This window comes from Salvelinus alpinus, chromosome 4 (genome assembly GCF_045679555.1).
Source record: "Salvelinus alpinus chromosome 4, SLU_Salpinus.1, whole genome shotgun sequence".
NCBI lineage: Eukaryota > Metazoa > Chordata > Actinopteri > Salmoniformes > Salmonidae > Salvelinus > Salvelinus alpinus.
This window is the reverse complement of record NC_092089.1, coordinates 52,597,707-52,616,887: the sequence shown is the minus strand read 5'-3', so window position 1 is coordinate 52,616,887 and position 19,181 is coordinate 52,597,707. Positions and strand designations below refer to the sequence as shown.

Here is a 19,181-nt window from a genome sequence, read left to right as displayed (position 1 = left end):
AACCCCTTAATTGTTGACCTACATTATCTTGGGCGCTACATTATCTTGGGTATCTATGCTGACACACACTCAAACGTAGGACCACGGTACTTTCCTCAACACCCCTTACCAGTGGTCCGATCTATCCTCTTCCCGCCCGCTACACACACAACCCAGACCCAGACACGTAACAAAGATCTCCCCAATTACTTACAGCCACATGTCACCGGGAGCAATTAGTTCAACTTTTAGTTTCCTACTTATTTTATTAGTATTGCAGCTCACCCTTGTGAGGGAGCCCATTTATAACGTTCAAACAGATCACACACGCCAATCATATTTTAGAGTGTGTCAGCCCGCTAGTGTGCTGGAATGGGATTGCAATGATACGGCAACGTCTGCCTCTGTCACCCCCCCCCATCCCCCCATCCCATCCCTGTCTGCCCATTAATAGAAGTGTTGCATCATGGAGCTGTAAATTGAGTTAGCTTTCTGGGTGTCACTAATCAGGGCCATGAGTCTCTTTCTCTCTCGTCTCTCTGTCGTCTCTCTCTCTGTGTGTCGTCTCTCTCTCTCTGTGACGTCTCTCTCTCTCTGTCGTCTCTCTCAGTTGTCTCTTTCTCTCTCAGTCGTCTCTTTCTTTCTCTCTCTGTCGTCTCTCTCTCTGTCGTCTCTCTCTCTCTCTCTGTCGTCTCTCTCTCTCTCTCTCTGTCGTCTCTCTCTCTCTCTCTGTCGTCTCTCTCTCTGTCGTCTCTCTCTCTGTCGTCTCTCTCTCTGTCGTCTCTCTCTCTCTCTGTCGTCTCTCTCTCTCTCTGTCGTCTCTCTCTCTCTCTCTGTCATCTCTCTCTCTCTCTGTCGTCTCTCTGTCGTCTCTCTCTCTCAGTCGTCCCTCTCTCTCTCTCTCTGTAGTCTCTCTCTCTCTCTGTCGTCTCTCTCTCTCTCAGTCGTCCCTCTCTCTCTCTCTCTGTCGTCTCTCTCTCTGTAGTCTCTCTCTCTCTCTGTCGTCTCTCTCTCTCTCTGTTGTCTCTCTCTCTCTCTCTGTCGTCTCTCTCTCTCTCTCTCTCTCAGTCATCTCTCTCCCTGCCTGCCTGTCCATCTCTTTCTCTCCCTCCCCCTCCCTCTTCCCCTACCCTCCCTGTCGCAGCAAGTGACACCTAGGTGCTTGGAGCGGAGTGACGGTCGGGCCCCGGCTGACGGCGAACGACGGTTCTCGGGGAAACAAATGAAAATAAAAAGGTCTAATTATGTCGGCGGCGCCTTGCCACTGCGAGAGGGGCCCGCATGACGGATGGACTGTTCTCCTGCTAGCACTCACTCAGCCTGTCACACCGAGACCCGCCCCCCTGCCTGCCGTCCTGACTTAAGCTAGCTTTTGTCATTGACTTAAAAGGGAGTCGAGGAGCAGGTTGACTGACGGACTGACACCTAAGGCAAACAGTCTGGCCACACCAAACAGGCACTTTGTTCATTTCTGATTCTTCCTCTCGGTATATGTATGTACTGTAGGTAGGTATCCTGAAGCTGGGATGTGTCTCACCTGTATGGACATGTAGTAATTAACTGAAGGTATCGGTTTGTGTGTATAGGTGACATGAGGTGTGTACACTAGACAATAATGTCACACGTCGTAGTGGTTATTGACGGGATTGGGTCGCGTCACATCGCAGGTGTGTATACGAGGTGTGTGTGGGTGTCTCGGTGACATGAGGTGTGTGTGTGTGCAGCGCAGTAGACAACGTGTGTGGGTGTTGCGGCTCACCTGTGTGGGTCCTGTAGTGGTCTTTCATGGCAGACAGGGTGAGGAAGGCGTAGTGGCAGGCAGGCCAGGCACACTTATGGGGCTTGTCCCCCGTATGCAGCTTCATGTGGTTGTTCAGAGCCCACTTCTCACTGAACGACCGGTCGCACAGATCACACTCAAACTTCCTGCGAGGGAGGGAGGGAGGGAGTTATTTAGTCCCAAAGCTGAGGTAAAAGGTAGAAACCAAGCCTCTAAGGTAGGGAAGGGAGGATGTAGGAGAACACACACACAGATTGCTGGGGCTCCTGGCGTGTCATGTCTGTATAAGCAGGCATTGATTTTTCTGTCCAGGCCTGCCACCTCCACCATTTATTCTCTGCTTTGCGCCAGGGCCCAGAGGACTGGAGAAATTCTGTTACAGTCCAAACACACACACACACACACACACACACACACACACACACACACACACACACACACACACACACACACACACACACACACACAGGCCAGTGGGGAGAATATAGTTGCCCTGTACAGGGGTCTCCCACCACTTAGTCAGGGCCAGCAGGAATACTGTAGGCTAAATGAAAAGCTGAAGCACACTTTACCCCCTGCCTGCCTGGCGCGGCAGGGTAGCCTAGTGGTTAGAGCGTTGGGCTAGTAACCAAAAGGTTGCAAGTTTGAATCCCTGAGCTGACAAGGTACAAATCTGTCGTTCTGCCCCTGAACAAGGCAGTTAACCCACTGTTCCTAGGCCGTCATTGAAAATAAGAATTTGTTCTTAATTAACTAACTTGCCTAGTTAAATAAAGATAGAAAAAAATGTTATTCCTCATCTTTCTTCATGCCCATCTCTTCAAACCCTGTTTCCCTTTCTCACTAACCATGTGTCTTTCTCTTCCTCCACCCTGTGTGCCAGTCTTTGTGCGGTGATATGAAACGCCGTTGTTTGTAAAGATCTCTTCTCCACAGAGGCCAACGGTACATTACATAGGACTAGGATACTTCCAGTTTAGAGTTGGGTGCTCAGTCCCAGATTCATAGCTGTTTTATTAAGCTACAAGCAACGCGCATTAGTAAAAAAAAAAAAAATACCCCGCGGTCAAATTCATCTTCAGGGCGGCACTATAATTTTGCAGAGTCGGAGAATGACAAATGTGTGCGCCATAAACAAGTGAAGTCAGATTCTTCGGGAGCGTTTGTCTTGTGCCGAGACTCGTGAGAGCGTGTTATTTTAGGGAGGAGGTCTGATTGTGTTGTTTAATGCCTCTGGTATCTGTTTCATAGCACGCCACGTTGACACTCACCTGAACAAATAAGGACTTCTAGCAACGTGGAGCGTGTGTCCAAATCAATAATTCAAACTCATACGTTTCCCTTATGGAGAGAGAGGGGGGGGGGGGGGTGTAGAAAGAGAGAAAGTGGGAGAGAACGGGGAGTGTGAGAGAGAGTCAGGAGTCAGAGGGAGAGGGACAGAGAGGTGGGGGACAGAAAGAGAGTGGGGAGTAAGAGAGAGAGAGAGAGAGAGACACAGAGACAGAGAGAGAGAGAGAGAGACAGAGAGAGAGACAGAGAGAGAGACAGAGAGAGAGAGAGAGAGAGAGAGAGAGAGAGAGAGAGAGAGAGAGAGAGAGAGGGACACACACACAGGTGCTTGCCTTATATATCAATCCACATTCAAAGGAGGATGAATCTACCTCGCACACAGACGGGTCTGCCACGTCCCACTATCGTCCCAGTCTTACAAAGCGGCAGCTTTGACATCTTCTACCATAAGTACTCAGACACACATTCTAAAATGGTGTCTATATCACCTTGGCCTAATCTCGCAGTCATATTCAAAATCCTCCCATTCATTCGCTCATACTGTGATTTGCCAAAGACTTTATCCTGACGATAGATATGTGTCTGTGTCTGTTTCTCCTTCTCTCTCTCTCTCTCTCTAGTATTTCTGGAACAGCCAGTCCCCCCGCCGTGGGAGAGGTAAATAAGATGAGTGAAGAAATGGTATCTTTTATTGTGTAACATTATACACAATACTCCCGTTTTATGAGCTCAACGGGGCCATTGTTTATCGTCGGGCGCCAGGCCTTAACATGGGCCTCTTTCTCTCTCTCTGTGTGTGTGTGTGTGTGTGTGTGTGTGTGTGTGTGTGTGTGTGTGTGTGTGTGTGTGTGTGTGTGTGTGTGTGTGTGTGTGCGTGCGTGCGTGCGTGCGTGCGTGCGTGCGTGCGTCTGAGGCTGAGGAGGAATGGTGCTTGCAGTAGACTGATCAGTGGGGGTTTTGTATGGAAGACAGGAGGTATTGCGTCTGTTTTCACCAGATCAGATGGAGCTCTTTGATCTTGTCTCCGCGTGTCAGATCCCGTCACGATCCACAGTCTAGCCCCTATACATATGCATGCAGCCTACCACCTCGAAACAGTCAGGAGCAATGCAAAGCAGGCCAGAGACAGAGGGAGGTAGAGAGAGAGAGGGAGAGAGAGAGAGAAAAGAGGACGAGAGAGAGGTAAGAAACAGGAGACCTTTCTCCTATTTGTTAGATATAATTAGAGTTGTATTTATTTTTGTTGTGGTTGCTGCTCATCAGGTTTCCACATGAAGCAAATTAACAGGCGCTCCAATTACACATGATGACAAGGAGTGCAATTGTGTTGGTATTGACACACACAGTATTGTACAACTAACCTTGTAGGGACACACAAGTCAGTCCCATTCAAAATACAATTTTCTCTAACCCCTAACACTAACCTTTACCCGACAACCTAATCTTAACCCTAACCCGAACTTATTTAACTAGGCAAGTCAGTTAAGAACAAATTCTTATTTACAAAACCCAGACGATGCTGGGCCAATTGTGCGCTGGCCTATGGGAATCCCAATCACGGCCGGATGTGATACAGCCTGGATTTGAACAAGGTACTATAGTGACGCCTCTTGCAGTGCCTTAGACCGCTGCGCCACTCGGGAATCCAAACCCTTAAAACTAACCCTAGCTCCTAACCCTAAATCTAACCATTAAAAAAAATGGTTTTACTATTCTTGTCCACACACGCACACGCACGCATGCACGCACAAACACACAAACACACTCCCTCTGTTTCTCTCTTTCCTCTGATCCTGAAGCAGCTAAATGATTGGCATCCCATGCAGATTTATTCAAATAGCCAGGTGGGCCTCTTCCCTGTAAACTCCCGTCTTTATTCCTATACTGTCATTCATTATCATACGTCTCACACGTACATTGTGTGGACCCGCAGGATACACTGCCACTGATGGCAAATGAAGCTCATCTGAGACCAGCCAATGTGAAGCCTCTCTGCACTACCGCCCCCATGTGGTAGGTGGTCATTGGGATTGGGATTGTGTGTGTGTGTGTGTGTGTGTGTGTGTGTGTGTGTGTGTGTGTGTGTGTGTGTGTGTGTGTGTGTGTGTGTGTGTGTGTGTGTGTGTGTGTGTGTGTGTGTGTGTGTGCGTGCGTGTCAGAAACTTACTTCCACTAACCCTATTTTACTTATTCGGCACAACAGGACACGTGGCCCAAAACGGACCAGTCAGAGCTACCCTAAATAAGTCAGATGCTGTGAAGTCCTGTAGAGATCGCTCCAGAGGTCCCTCCCTTTCCCTCACGTTAGGGTGACCAGAAAACTCTCACCGTATTCTCACACTTCAGAGGGGAGCAGAGGGAGAGAGAGAGAGGCCAACTCTCCCCTCCAGCCAAACTGACACAAACAGACAACTTCAAAGTGAAGACTGTTGTTTATTTAGTGAAGGGGGATGGGTGGGGAAAGAGAGAGAGAGTCCATCTGATATCCAACTGTCAGGAGAGCATTTTCACATGCAAAATAGAATGTGTGTGGGAGCGAAAGATTACCTAGAGGGAGAAACATGACAGCACTCAGTATGGTCAGAATGGATCATCATCTGGCAGGCCTCTCTTGTTCTCTCTCTCTCTCTCCTCTCTCTCGGTTTGTGTCGTTCTCTCTCTCTCTCTCTCTCGGTTTGTCTCGTTCTCTCTCTCTCTCTCGGTTTGTGTCTCTCTCTCTCTCTCTCTCTCTCTCTCTCTCTCTCTCTCTCTCTCTCTCTCTCTCTCTCTCTCTCTCTCTCTCTCTCTCTTCTCTCTCTCTCTCTCTCTCTCTCTCTCTCTCTCTCTCTCTCTCTCTCTCTCTCTCTCTCTCTCTCTCTCTCTCTCTCTCTCTCTCTCTCTCTCTCTCTCTCTCTCTCTCTCTCTCTCTCTCTCTCTCTCTCTCTCTCTCTCTCTCTCTCTCTCTCTCTCTTTGTCTCGTTCTCTCTCTCTCTCTCGGTTTGTCTCTTCTCTCTCTTTCTAGCTTTCGCTCTGTCTTTCAGTCTCTTTCTATCTAGCTTTCAGTCTCTCTCTCTCTCTAGCTTTCAGTCTCTCAGTCCCTCTTTCTCTCTAGCTTTCAGTCTCTCACTCTCTCTCTCTTTCAGTCTCTCTCTCTCTCTCTAGCTTTCAGTCTCCTTCTCTCTCTCTCTCTAGCTTTCAGTCTCTCTCTCCCTCTCTCTCTCTAGCTTTCAGTCTCTCTCTCTCCCTCTCCCTCTCTCTCTCTCTCTGTCTTTCAGTCTCTCTTTCTATCTAGCTTTCAGCCTCTCTCTCTTTCTCTCTAGCTTTCAGTCTCTTAGTCTCTCTTTCTCTCTGACTTTCAGACTCTCTCTCTTTCTCTCTAGCTTTCAGACTCTCTCTCTCTTTCTCTCTAGCTTTCAGTCTCTCTCTCTTCCTCTCTAGCTTTCAGTCTCTCTCTCTCTTTCTCTCAGTCTTTCAGTCTCTCTTTCTCTCTGGCTTTCAGTCTCTCGGTCTCTCTTTCTCTCTTGCTTTCAGTCTCTCTCTTTCTCTCTTGCTTTCAGTCTCTCTCTTTCTCTCTAGCTGTCAGTCTCTCTCTCTCTCTCTCTCTAGCTGTCAGTCTCTCTCTCTCTCTCTAGCTTTCTCTCTGTCTCTCTTTCTATCTAGCTTTCAGCCTTGCTCTTTCTCTCTAGCTTTCAGTCTCTCTCTCTTTCTCTCTAGCTTTCAGTCTCTCTCTCTTTCTCTCTAGCTTTCAGCCTCTCTCTCTTTCTCTCTAGCTTTCAGCCTCTCTCTCTTTCTCTCTAGCTTTCAGCCTATCTAGCTTTCAGCCTCGCTCTTTCTCTCTAGCTTTCAGACTCTCTCTCTTTCTCTCTAGCTTTCAGCCTCTCTCTCTTTCTCTCTAGCTTTCAGCCTCGCTCTTTCTCTCTAGCTTTCAGCCTCCCCAGCTTTCAGTCTCTTAGTCTCTCTCTCTCTAGCTTTCAGTCTCTTAGTCTCTCTTTCTCTCTGTCTTTCAGACTCTCTCTCTTTCTCTCTGTCTTTCAGTCTCTCTCTCTTTCTCTCTAGCGTTCAGTCTCTCTCTCTTTCTCTCTAGCTTTCAGACTCTCTCTCTTTCTCTCTAGCTTTCAGTCTCTCTAGCTTTCAGTCTCTCTCTCTTTCTCTCTAGCTTTCAGATTCTCTCTCTTTCTCTCTAGCGTTCAGTCTCTCTCTCTTTCTCTCTAGCTTACAGTCTCTCTCTCTTTCTCTCTAACTTTCAGTCTCTCTCTCTTTCTCTCTAGCTTACAGTCTCTCTCTCTTTCTCTCTAGCTTTCAGTGTCTCTCTCTCTCTCTCTAGCTTTCAGTCTCTCTCTAGCTTTCAGTCTCTCTCTCTCTCTCTCTCTCCTAAATCACTCCGTATTTCGTCAGCCCGGCAACTTAAATCCAGACTAAATTAGCAGAATGAAGATTAAGTCATTTGGCCTTGAGCTGTCCCAGACATTACGAGTCAAAGACTGAGGATAACTTTAAACTCGGCCGACTGGGGTCAAAACGTGTGTGCGTGTGTCTGTGTGTTTGTGTGCGTGCGTGCATGCATGAGTCTAGAAGATTTCTTCTGCGGGAGTCAATTGAAACTAAATTAAAGGGAGTGTTTAAAAAAATAAAAAAATAAATAGAAGATATTACATTCCTTTGGGTTACTTTTTCCTGAACACACAGCCCTGGCGTCGTTATTTTCCATTAGCGTACACAAAGTCAACTGACGACAAGCTCGTTCCCAGGTTGAACAATCGCAAGACTAGACACCATCACTCGTGCCCTGCCCGAGCTTTCCAAGGTTCTACTAGTTTATGGTCAATGGGCTTTGAAGGTAATCAAATCAGTTTGCTGACTGAGCTGGTTTGCCATTCAAATGAACAGTCATCTACCTCCCAACACTGTGGCTAGGTGTGTGTTCTGCATGTCGACCACTGCAACGTCTTAAGTAAGTAGCCTGGCGCGACCCTTGGCTTTGTACGAGCTGGCTCATAGGAGCAGGAGTCTATCTCCTGTTTCTGTGGTGTGAGGCCACTTGATAGCGGGGGGCTTGGAGTCTGAGTACAATAATGATTTGTGAAAAGCCAGAGTACAGAGTCGTCAATAGAGAAACACAACCGCCCTCTCCGAGTATACAAGAGCAGTAAAAACATAGTACAGAGCAGAGTTCAGGAGTAATGTCACAAGGCCTCCTCTGAGAGAGAGGGCTAGTGCGTACTTACACACACACACACACACACACACACACACACACACACACACACACACACACACACACACACACACACACACACACACACACACACACACACACACACACACACACACACACACACACTATGGCTGCAATACAAACAAGACCCCAGCACCACAGAGATGCTATTGCGGATTTATATTTACCTTCAATCCCAAAAGGGGGAAGAAAAGATAATGAAAGATATAATAATAGAGGCATCAGATAAGCTCCCGTTTATCCCGCTACAGGGCAAATACAAATTGTCAATTTAATGAACATGGTGGACGTGATGAAAGCGAGGTGAAGGAGCCTCGTTGCCTGACAAACAATCAGGAAATGTTATCTTAATATTGTTCCGTGGTTATTCAGCCCATAACTTAGGGGGAAGGTGCAAAGGCCAGGTCCCAGTGAGGTGTCCCTGTTATTGCCTGTTTTTATTATGAGCCATAGCTCAACAGTCGGAAACACACACACACACACACACACACACACACACACACACACACACACACACACACACACACACACACACACACACACACACACACACACACACACACACACACACACACACACACACACACACACACACACACACACACACACACACACACACACACACACACACACACACACACACAGCTGACCATACAACTACAGTTCCAGCAAAGAACAAAGAAAGGATTGATACGAGATGTTTGAAAGATAAATGAGTACGTACGTGTGTGTGTGTGTGTGTGTGTGTGTGTGTGTGTGTGTGTGTGTTGGGGGGGGGCTTTCAAGATTCAATACATTTATGGCTGTAATGGGTTTAATGAATGCCAGACCGTAAATCAAAACGTTTCATCCCAGAATCACAAATCAAGTGTCGAAAATGCAACCCACTGGCATCCTTGGCTGGTAACCAACCACCAAAAAGGCAGAAAAGTCCCCCTACTCCTGATTTGTGTGACAACAAGAGGTCAGAGGCCTCCATCAGCAGCACTTAAAAAGCCTCCAGATGCTTCCTGGTCCAAACTTTTTGCTATTTAAAGCCTCTGCAATCTGAGGATCCCCACCCAAATGAACTATTATCTCCGTATTTATATATTGCCCGTACTAAATTGCGTCGCCGCAAAGAATTACTATGGATATGAATATCTGCGACAATAACTCAGCCAAAAGCCTTAAAGACACGACGTCTGATAGCCCTTAAATACAGCACCAGGCAGCCATATCAGTGCTGTTTCTCTCTAATATCAGGCCACATTAGCGGCTCGTAAATCAAATTACACTCCTAGAATTTCATTAAGCTCACCTGCCAGCAGTAGTGCCGGCTAAATATTTATGTTTTCCCGCCGCGATTGTGTGGCTCTCAGGTACACAAAAGGAGGAAGGAAAGCAAGGGAAAATGGATGATGAATGTAATTATCTTTTAAGGAATACAGTGAAACTCTGTCATAAATTCCCCTGGTAATACTACGGAGAGGCAGAGGTAGCAATAAAGAGCGTCCTGTGGGCTGGAGTCAACAACGGTAACGACAACGGCAACACCGGCTGTGTCCCAAAATGGCACCCTAATCCCTACGTAGGGCACTACTTTTGACCAGATCCATATTGGCCCTGGTCAAAAGGAGTGCCCTACATAGGGATTAGGCTGCCATTTAGGAATGCCCCTGTCTGCTCCCTTCCTGTTTAAAGTGTTCGAGTGTTTAACCAGAGGTAGACTCCACAACCTGATTACAGCCTGAAGAGAAAGTCACTCTCTAACAGGAATCAAAGAGGATGATGTATGACAGAGATCACACACCCCAGATAGACAAGCTAATGCAATAGAACGAGAGAGAGAGAGAGAGAGAGAGAGCGGCTGATAATGCACAAAGATTGACTTGTTACTGTTAGACCCTCGATCCAATATTAAAGAAATGATCGACTACTTTCTTTATTGCCACTCGAATTATCTGAAGGGAATTTGTGTTTCTATTTGTGTTTTTTTCTTTCTTTCTTCAACTGAACATATAGCCTAGACCCTGGTTTTGCATAAACAGGCGAGATTTCCTGGATATGGAATCTGGGAAGGCTGTATGAGCCGGGAGGTGGGTGGGTGGGGGGGGAGTGGGGAGTGGGGGGGGGGCGTCTGGCTATGGATTTTGATTACACACAGAGGGAAATGAGTGAGCCGGGGACCGTGACGACACTCACTTAATAAAAAGGTAAAGTCTATACATCAAAGAGCGTCTAGCTGTAAACCGTTGTGTTCTGCTGTACCGACGGCCCATCCCCATCCTGGCTCATTATGAGCCCTCTAACGGGGCCACTCATATTTACTATTGGCTCAATATCATTTTAAATAATGAGCTTTATCCCTTATCTAATTAACAAGGGCCTCGCTCTACACCCCCCCCCCCCCACCCCCCCCCCCCCTTCAAATTAGGAAGCCAGTATCGGTCTAGCCAACTGTTGTTTAGCAAATTCGCTTTGTGACAAAACAGCAAAAGCATAACGGGTTGGGAGGGTTGGCTGTGTGTGTGTGTGTGTGTGTGTGTGTGTGTGTGTGTGTGTGTGTGTGTGTGTGTGTGTGTGTGTGTGTGTGTGTGTGTGTGTGCGCGGGCAGAAGTAAAGACCTGGTCTTGTTTCTCTCCCTCTCTTATTACTGGAATTCCAATTCAATGATCACCTTAGATCACACGCACGCCATAAATCAGACAGGCATGACAGAGGATGAAAAATGGTATTAATAATGCGAAACTTATTATACAGTCCAAAACGCTCCCTTGATAAATGACATTGTTTGGGCCTGACAATGATTGCATTTAAAACATTATTTCTGTTTTGTGCTGCATTCTGTGGGTTGGTGGACGTAGGGGCGTGGGGCTTGTGTGTTCGTGTGTGTGTGTGTGTGTGTGTGTGTGTGTGTGTGTGTGTGTGTGTGTGTGTGTGTGTGTGTGTGTGTGTGTGTGTGTGTGTGTGTGTGTGTGTGTGTGCTCATGAAATATCTTCCCATCCCAGATCTCACCCTGGAGTCAAGAGGGCAAATGGTGTCTGGTGGCTCACAACACACACACACACACACACACACACACACACACACACACACACACACACACACACACACACACACACACACACACACACACACACACACACACACACACAAACACACACACACACACAGGTTGAAAAACAGAGCCCATCTCCCTGCCTCCACATCAATCACTACAACACATTTCACTAATACTCTGAAAAAGAGAGAGTCAGAAATACAGAGATCCCGCCATTCCATAGCACCGTTGTCAGAGAGAGAAGAGTAGGGCGGTGGAGAGATTCCATCCCTGACTACGGCTCGACGTGCATAGCAAATCCCTGTGCTAACACCTCACACTCACTGACTCCAACCCGAGCAACAGACACGGCGGGGGAAAGAGCACGCCAGGAGTAGAGGAGAGAAGAAGAAAAAACGCCAGGAGTCATAAAGTTTCATTTGAAATGGAAACTGGGAGTGCGGTGGATACATGGTGACACATGTTTTTCTTTCTGCCTGTAGCTGGCTGGGTTGGCAATGCTACGGCTCCACCGGGCCGCGTTTCCATTCATTAACACAGGGACAGGCCAGTTGTGCTAAGCTAAACGCCACATACCAGGGCAGCACAACACCGAGACAAAAGGCTATGTCCCAAATGGCACCCTACTCCCTATATAGTGCACTAATTTTGACCAGGGCCAATACACAGCTCTGGTCAAAAGTAGTGCCGTAGGAATAGGTTGTGATTTGGGACACACCCTGAGAGACAGAAAGCCAGGGAGCCGGCAGCTTCAGTCGTTCCCAGGGTGTGGGACTGTTTTAGGGTTTTACTGAACTGGCAAGGGATGGATGGGACTGAGGAGGAGGCACAGCACACTGCACAGAGAGACGGGGAACGCAAAAGTTGATGCTGAGCAGATAAGGAAGTCTGTATATGTCAATCAATCATTCAGCTAATTAGCCCAATGAGGGCTTCGATAAGATCAATTGCGTCGCTTTATTTGTGGTGCAACTTCAGCCTATGCTACTGATGATTTCAGTTGGCATCGTAGTTGATGATCTGGGCAAATGATTACACAAATCGTTTTGTATTGTAGCTAACACTCAAAGTAGTGTACACTCAAAGTAGTGAACACTCAAAGTAGTGAACACTCAAGCCACTCTTGATGTAAGACACTGATGAAACACATACACACTTCTACACCGAGTGGACAAAACATTAGGAACACCTTCCTAATATGGAGTTGCACCCCCCTTTTTGCCCTCAGAACGGCCTCAATCCGTCGGGGCATGGCCTCTGCAAGGTGTCGAAAGCATTCCACAGGGATGCCGGCCAATGTTGACTGCAATGCTTCACACAGTTGTGTCAAATTGGCTGTATGTCCTTTGCCTGGTGACCATTCTTGATACACACGGGAAACTGTTTGAGCATGAAAAACCCAGCACCGTTGCAGTTCTTGGCACAGTCAAAACCGGTGCGCCTGGCACCTACTACTATACCCCGTTCAAAAGCACTTCAATATTTTGTCTTGCCCATTCACCCTCTGAATGGCACACATACACAATCCATGTCTCAAGTGTCAAGGCTTAAAAATACTTCTTCAACCTGTCTTCTCCCCTTCATCTACACTGATTGAAGTGGATTTAACAGGTGACATCAATAAAGGATCATAGCTTTCACCTGGACTCACCTGGTCAGTCTATGTCACGGACACTCTTACTGACAGTTGTGGCTGCTTTGCGAGATGTATTGTTGTCTCTACCTTCTTGCCCTTTGTGCTGTTGTCTTGTGGCCAACAATGTTTGTACCCTATTTTGTGCTGCTACCAAGTTGTGCTGCTGCCATGTTGTGTCGCTACCATGTTGTTGCCATGTTGTGTTGCTACCATGTTGTGTTGCTACCATGTTGTTGCCATGTTGTGTTGCTACCATGCTGTGTTTTCATATTGTTGTCTTACGTCTCTCTTTATGTAGTGTTGTGTTGTCTCTCCTTTCGTGATGTGTGTTTTGTCCTATATTTTTATTTAATTTATTTTTATTTTTAATCCCAGCCCCCCCATGCAGGAGGCATTTTGCCTTTTGGCAGGCCGTCATTGTAAATAAGAATTTGTTCTTAACTGACTTGCCTAGTTAAACAAAGGTTAAATAAAATAAATAAATCATTGGAAAGAGCAGGTGTTCCTAATGTTTTGTACACTCAGTGTATATACTCCACTGCATCAGTCGGCTCTCCTTCTCCCTCCATCTCACATGACAATATCCTCCACTGTACAGTATGATACACTGCTCTCCTCCTGCAGCTGATCTTATTACCCTCCCTCCTCTCCCCCCCATCTCCTCCCCCTCTTCATCTCCCTGCGAACGGCCATGATGGGGGGCCATTTATCTCACTCCGCCGGCTACCACAATAATATAAATCAAGAATTTCCCCCCAAATATAACAATATTTGTATTTGGGGGGGGGGGGGGTTAGAAGGGGGTTATAATTGATGACCACAGCTGTGCTAATTAAAAGCAATGGAAGTTTCATTAATCTTGGTCAGGAGGGAGGGTGCGGTGGTGGTGGTACGGTGGCTGTAGCGGTTTCCGTTACCGGGGCCAGGCCTGGCTATCCGCTTGAGTCCTACTCATCAGTCAGGTGATTTTGGGCCATTGTTGAGTTTATTAGAGCAGGTTCATGTGATACGCCCATTAATAATCACAACAAAAGCCCTGCTCTCTCTCCCTCTCTCCCTCTCTGTACTGTCCCCTTCTATCTCTCTCCCTCTCTCTGTGTGCGGCCCTCTCCACTGCCACACCACTCAGCTGAGCAGCAACACAATGAAGGGAACAATTAGCCATGTTTACTGCAATGTCCAGGAATAGGGAGATAATTGCTTTTTTTCTGTCTTGTTTTTGTTGGTGCTTTTTCTTCGCAGAGACAGAGACAGAGAGAGAGAAAGAGAGAGAGAGAAAGAGAGAGAGAGCGAGAGAAAACAAACGGCATCAGCTATAACCAATAATTCTCATTCTACTTTCCTTCTGCTACTTTTCATACATCCAAAACCACTTCTCTGAGAATGATCAATGACCTTCATATGAGAAAGAACACTGGACCATAATCCCTAGATTTTCCCAACGGGCAGATACCTAGTCAAAATGACCTCATAATGACATCATTTCGACCGGTTCCTTGCTGTAATGACGTATTTTCACCCAGTCTTTCATAATGACGTATTTTCACCCAGTCTTTCATAATGACGTCATTTCAACCACTTTCTTGCTGTAATGATACGTTATTATTCCAACCAGTTTTGCACACTCAGTGCATCTAGCATACAGCTGAAGACCTTACATCACGTGACACACGAGCTAGTTCACTAACCGCTATCATATTGTTACTGCTCTAGCAGTACGACAGAGCCGGGATATTAAGAGCCGGCTCCGCGCACTAAAGACCGAGTAATGGATGCTCCACGTTAATTCAGAACTTTAGTTCCTCAACCACGACTCCCAAACGCAATTACGAACACCCTCTGCATCTGTGAGAAGTAGGCAGTGTGTGTGTGTGTGTGTGTGTGTGTGTGTGTGTGTGTGTGTGTGTGTGTGTGTGTGAGTGGCGTGGAGGGAGAGGTGTGTGAGGGGGAGTGGCCACCTCACCATAACAAAAGCTTAGTGAAAAGACCCGGGACATTTATTTAATCGTGTAATACCTGAGGAATTGGAACGAGACGTACACTTTGTCCCATTATAAATTTGCAGCGCTTTAGCGGGAAGATGAGGGATTTGGATTTCACAGCAAAAGAAAATAGAGGGAGGAAGTACCTGGATGTGTGTGTGTGTGCGTAATGCATCGCTCTAAGTATCTGTGAGTGTGTGTTGTTCGGCATAGCGCAACAGCCTGCTGTCACATATAGTATCTCTATGCATCTGTAGGACAGTGAACAATGCACTGTTGTGAGCGAGACTCTGGGCAGGCACACAGAGGCACACAGAGGCACACAAACACACACACACAATAACAATTCTCCACTAATTTACACATGAACACAAAGACACACACACACACACACACACACACACACACACACACACACACACACACACACACACACACACACACACACACACACACACACACACACACACACACACACACACACACACACACACACACACAGTCTTGTACAGCTAACCTTGTGGGGACATACAATTCAGTCCCATTCAAAATCCTATTTTCCCTAACCCCTAACCCTAAACCTAACCCTAATCCTAACCCGTACTCTTACCCTAACCTTAACCCTAACCCTAACCCAAAAACCTAAACTTTATCCTAACCCTAGCTCCTAACCCTAAAACTAACCCTAGCTCCTAACCTTAATATTTAACTTAATTCTAACCCTAACACTAATTCTAACCTTAACCCTAAACCCCCTAGAAATAGCATTTGACCTTGTGGGGACTAACAAAATGTCCCCAGTTGGTCAATTTTTACTTTGCTTACTATTCTTGTAGGGACTTCTGGTCCCCACAAGAATAGTTAAACACGTCCACACACACACACACACACACACACACACACACACACACACACACACACACACACACACACACACACACACACACACACACACACACACACACACACACACACACACACACACACACACACACACACACACACACACACACACACCCTGCCCCCCCAAAAAAACAATCTCTCAAACCCAGTGTAATACAATTATAGAATTGATTACTATCTTGACCTCCAGAGCCCAACAAAACAATATCAGGAGAAAATAACAAGCTAAGTCTAATAACTTCTCATTTGTATTGAGCGGAAACAGCAGCAAACACAGTCAGATATACATTCACTCAATAAAATCCTGCAGTGCACCGTGTGGGTCATTTCAAATCCCCCTGTGCCAATGGAAATGAGAAACACACACGTGCGCGCACACACACACACAGAGAGAGAGACACAGAAAGAGAAATGTGCACTAGCACACACGCACACGCAGTGTTGGGTCAGGGGGACAGCGGTAGCTGAGAGCCAGGTGTGACCTGCCTGCCCAGGTGCTCAGGAAAACCGCTGTTAACAGCCACGATTGATGATCTAATCAAACTGTCACCACGGCGATCGGTGGCGGGAAGGGCAGAGTGGGGGGTGGGGGGGGGCCCTCTGGGCGGGGAGAATATCCAGGAGGCCTGTGCATGCTTACCGTTAGCCCAAATTGAGAGTGACAGTCTCAATAGTGAGAAGGCTTTTTTTTCCCCCTAAGTAATGGAGGAAACAACTCCAGAGGCCTCCCGGAGGATGTCACATAATCAAGGAGACCCTCTCGTTCTTTTCTTCTCTCTCAAACCATTTCGGCTCGGGGGTTTTTTGGATTCGGAAAACAAAACTTGGGGAGATGATTTGATACTCGGGCCGAACAAACCACCCGCTGTACGCCGCAAAGTTGATTATGACATGTCTATTCTTGTACCTCCTCAACCCACATATTATGCTCTCTCTCGCGACCCTACACACGCACGCACGCACGCACGCACGCACACACACACACAGTATTGAGCCCACTATACACACACATGCACACCCGGCAACGCAAACCTGACCCCCGAGCTGAATCAATCCGCCCACCATGTACCGTACAGTAAGCGAAGAGTCACACGCACGATGAACGCCGTGTTAGAGATGTTATCCGCGGTCTCTCACTAAGGTGAACCAGCTTGAACACAGGTACCACATGCTCATATGTACCTCCTATGTGCCCGTGTGGGCGGACCGGCATTCAAAAAAATAAACATCTAAACATCAATACAACATCAGGAAGTGATGATAAATCCATTACCGCGCTAACAAACGAGGAAAATGCCCAAAGTTGGAGAAACTTGTAATAACTGATATTGGCAGCCGCGACCGGTGCGTGTGTCTGTATCTGTTTCGGCGCTAATCGCCGTCTCCAGGATGTGTCCACGGCTCCTGCTCCTCCGTTCAGCTCGCATTAATTGAATCGCTGCTTAGCTAATTCATTGATTCATCGGTTCATTAGTGAGGCCTGGCAACATCCATTCCTTGCAGTGACAGTCTGACGTTTCAATTGAGAAAGGCAGAAACAAGTAGCCCACATGGGGTTGCAGGGAGTCGCTTCGCGGTAAGGGCACTCTGACCTCTCGTCAATTAGCCACACAATGCTAGCTCTTCCACTTGTGCTCTCGTCATATATTAGACGGCGGCTGAGCTGAGCCCATTCTCTCCCCGCGCGGTTTGAGTAACGCCACTTGTGTTCCGACGCATGTTGATGACATCCTTCCTAGACTGAAAGTTAAGAGGCTTGGGAGATGGATTGGGAGGTCTGGCAGAGAGTAGCTCGTCTACTGGTCTGTTCAAATGTCTACACTAGGGGGAAAGGGGGGATACCTAGTCAGTTGTACAACTGAATGCATTCAACTGAAATGTGTAATCGATGTCTACGTCACCGGCGCCCGGGGAGCAGTTGTTGTTTGGGGTCGGGTGTCTTGCTCAAGGGCGGAACAGCAGATTTTTCCACCTTGCCGGCTCGGGGATTCGAAACAGCGACCTTTGTGTTACTGGCCCAACGCTCTACATTGCTTCATACTAAGTGCTAATGTGGATATTGGAACAATGCCCATATTCATAAAATCTCTCAGATTATGAGTGCTGATCTAGGATCAGATCCCCCCTGTCCATGTAGTCTTACTCATTACGATTTAAAAGGTCAACTGATCCTAGAGCCACACTCCTACTCTGAGACGCTTTATGAATACAGACCAGCGGTCTCATTCCACAAAGACATGCTATTGTGACTGGGTACTAGCTGAAGACCATTACCAATACCAATACAACTAGTTTAGACCTAGACTAAACTGCTGCTGGTAGTTAGGCTGTCTGACTGATAACAACATTTGGATGATTACATCACTGGAAGAGTTGTTGCATATGAGAACCTCAGCTTTTCAGAACGCAGCCGTGTACACAGTGGTGGGAAAAGTACCCAATTGTCATACTTGAGTAAAAGTAAAGATACCTTTTAATGGAAAATGACTCAAGTAAAAGTGAAAGTCACCCAGTAAAATCCTACTTGAGTAAAAGTTAAAAAGTATTTGGTTTTAAATATACTTAAGTATCAAAGGTAAATGTAATTGCTAAAATATACTTAAGTATCAAAAGTAAAAGTATAAATAATTTCAAATTCCTTATATTAAGCAAACCGGACAGCATGATTTCTTTGTTTTTAAAATTTACGGACAGCCACGGGAACACTCAGACATAATTTACAAACAAAGCATTTGTGTTTAGTGAGTCCGCCAGATCAGATGCAGTAGGGATGACCAGGGATTTTCTCTTTAAGTGCGTGAATTAGACCGTTTTCCTGTCCTGCTAAGAATTCAAAATGTACAAAATGTACTTCTGGGTATCAGGGAAAATATGGAGTAAAAAGTACATTATTTTCTTCAGGAATGTAGTGGAATAAAAGTAAAAAAATATATATAAATAGTAAAGTCAAGTACAGATACCAAAAAAACGACTTAAGTAGTACTTTAAAGTATTTTTTACTTAAGTACTTTACACCACTGCGTGTACACACACACAAACACACGTCGCCAGCCTGCACCATATGCCCATGACAAGTGCATAAAACCATTCTCCAGCGATCGCACAGGCCAACCCATAAAAACTTAATGCACCTCATTTTCCAGTAATCAAACTTTTATAGACTGCAATGGCTTTTAGACTAACACATTTCTAATTATCGTTTAATTTCAATGGCAATATTAACGCGATCCCTCATTCGGCGCCGACCGTTCATCCCTCATGAAATATTGAGTAGGGTAAACAGAGGCCGTGTCCACTGGCGCCTGGTCAAACAAACACACAGCAACACAGAAAGGTGAGCGATGGGCCACTA

General features: G+C 46.6%; 1 protein-coding gene across 2 annotated transcripts in view; it reads right to left on the bottom strand.

The window, feature by feature from the left end:
* The window catches only part of LOC139573941 (zinc finger protein 407-like), a 168,180-nt gene that overhangs the window by 74,396 nt on the left and 74,603 nt on the right, over positions 1–19,181 (bottom strand). For both annotated transcript variants that reach the window (XM_071397944.1, XM_071397945.1), the window contains exon 6: positions 1,739–1,905. In XM_071397944.1, coding sequence (XP_071254045.1) covers positions 1,739–1,905 — 167 coding nt within the window. The remainder of the gene's footprint in view (positions 1–1,738; positions 1,906–19,181) is intronic.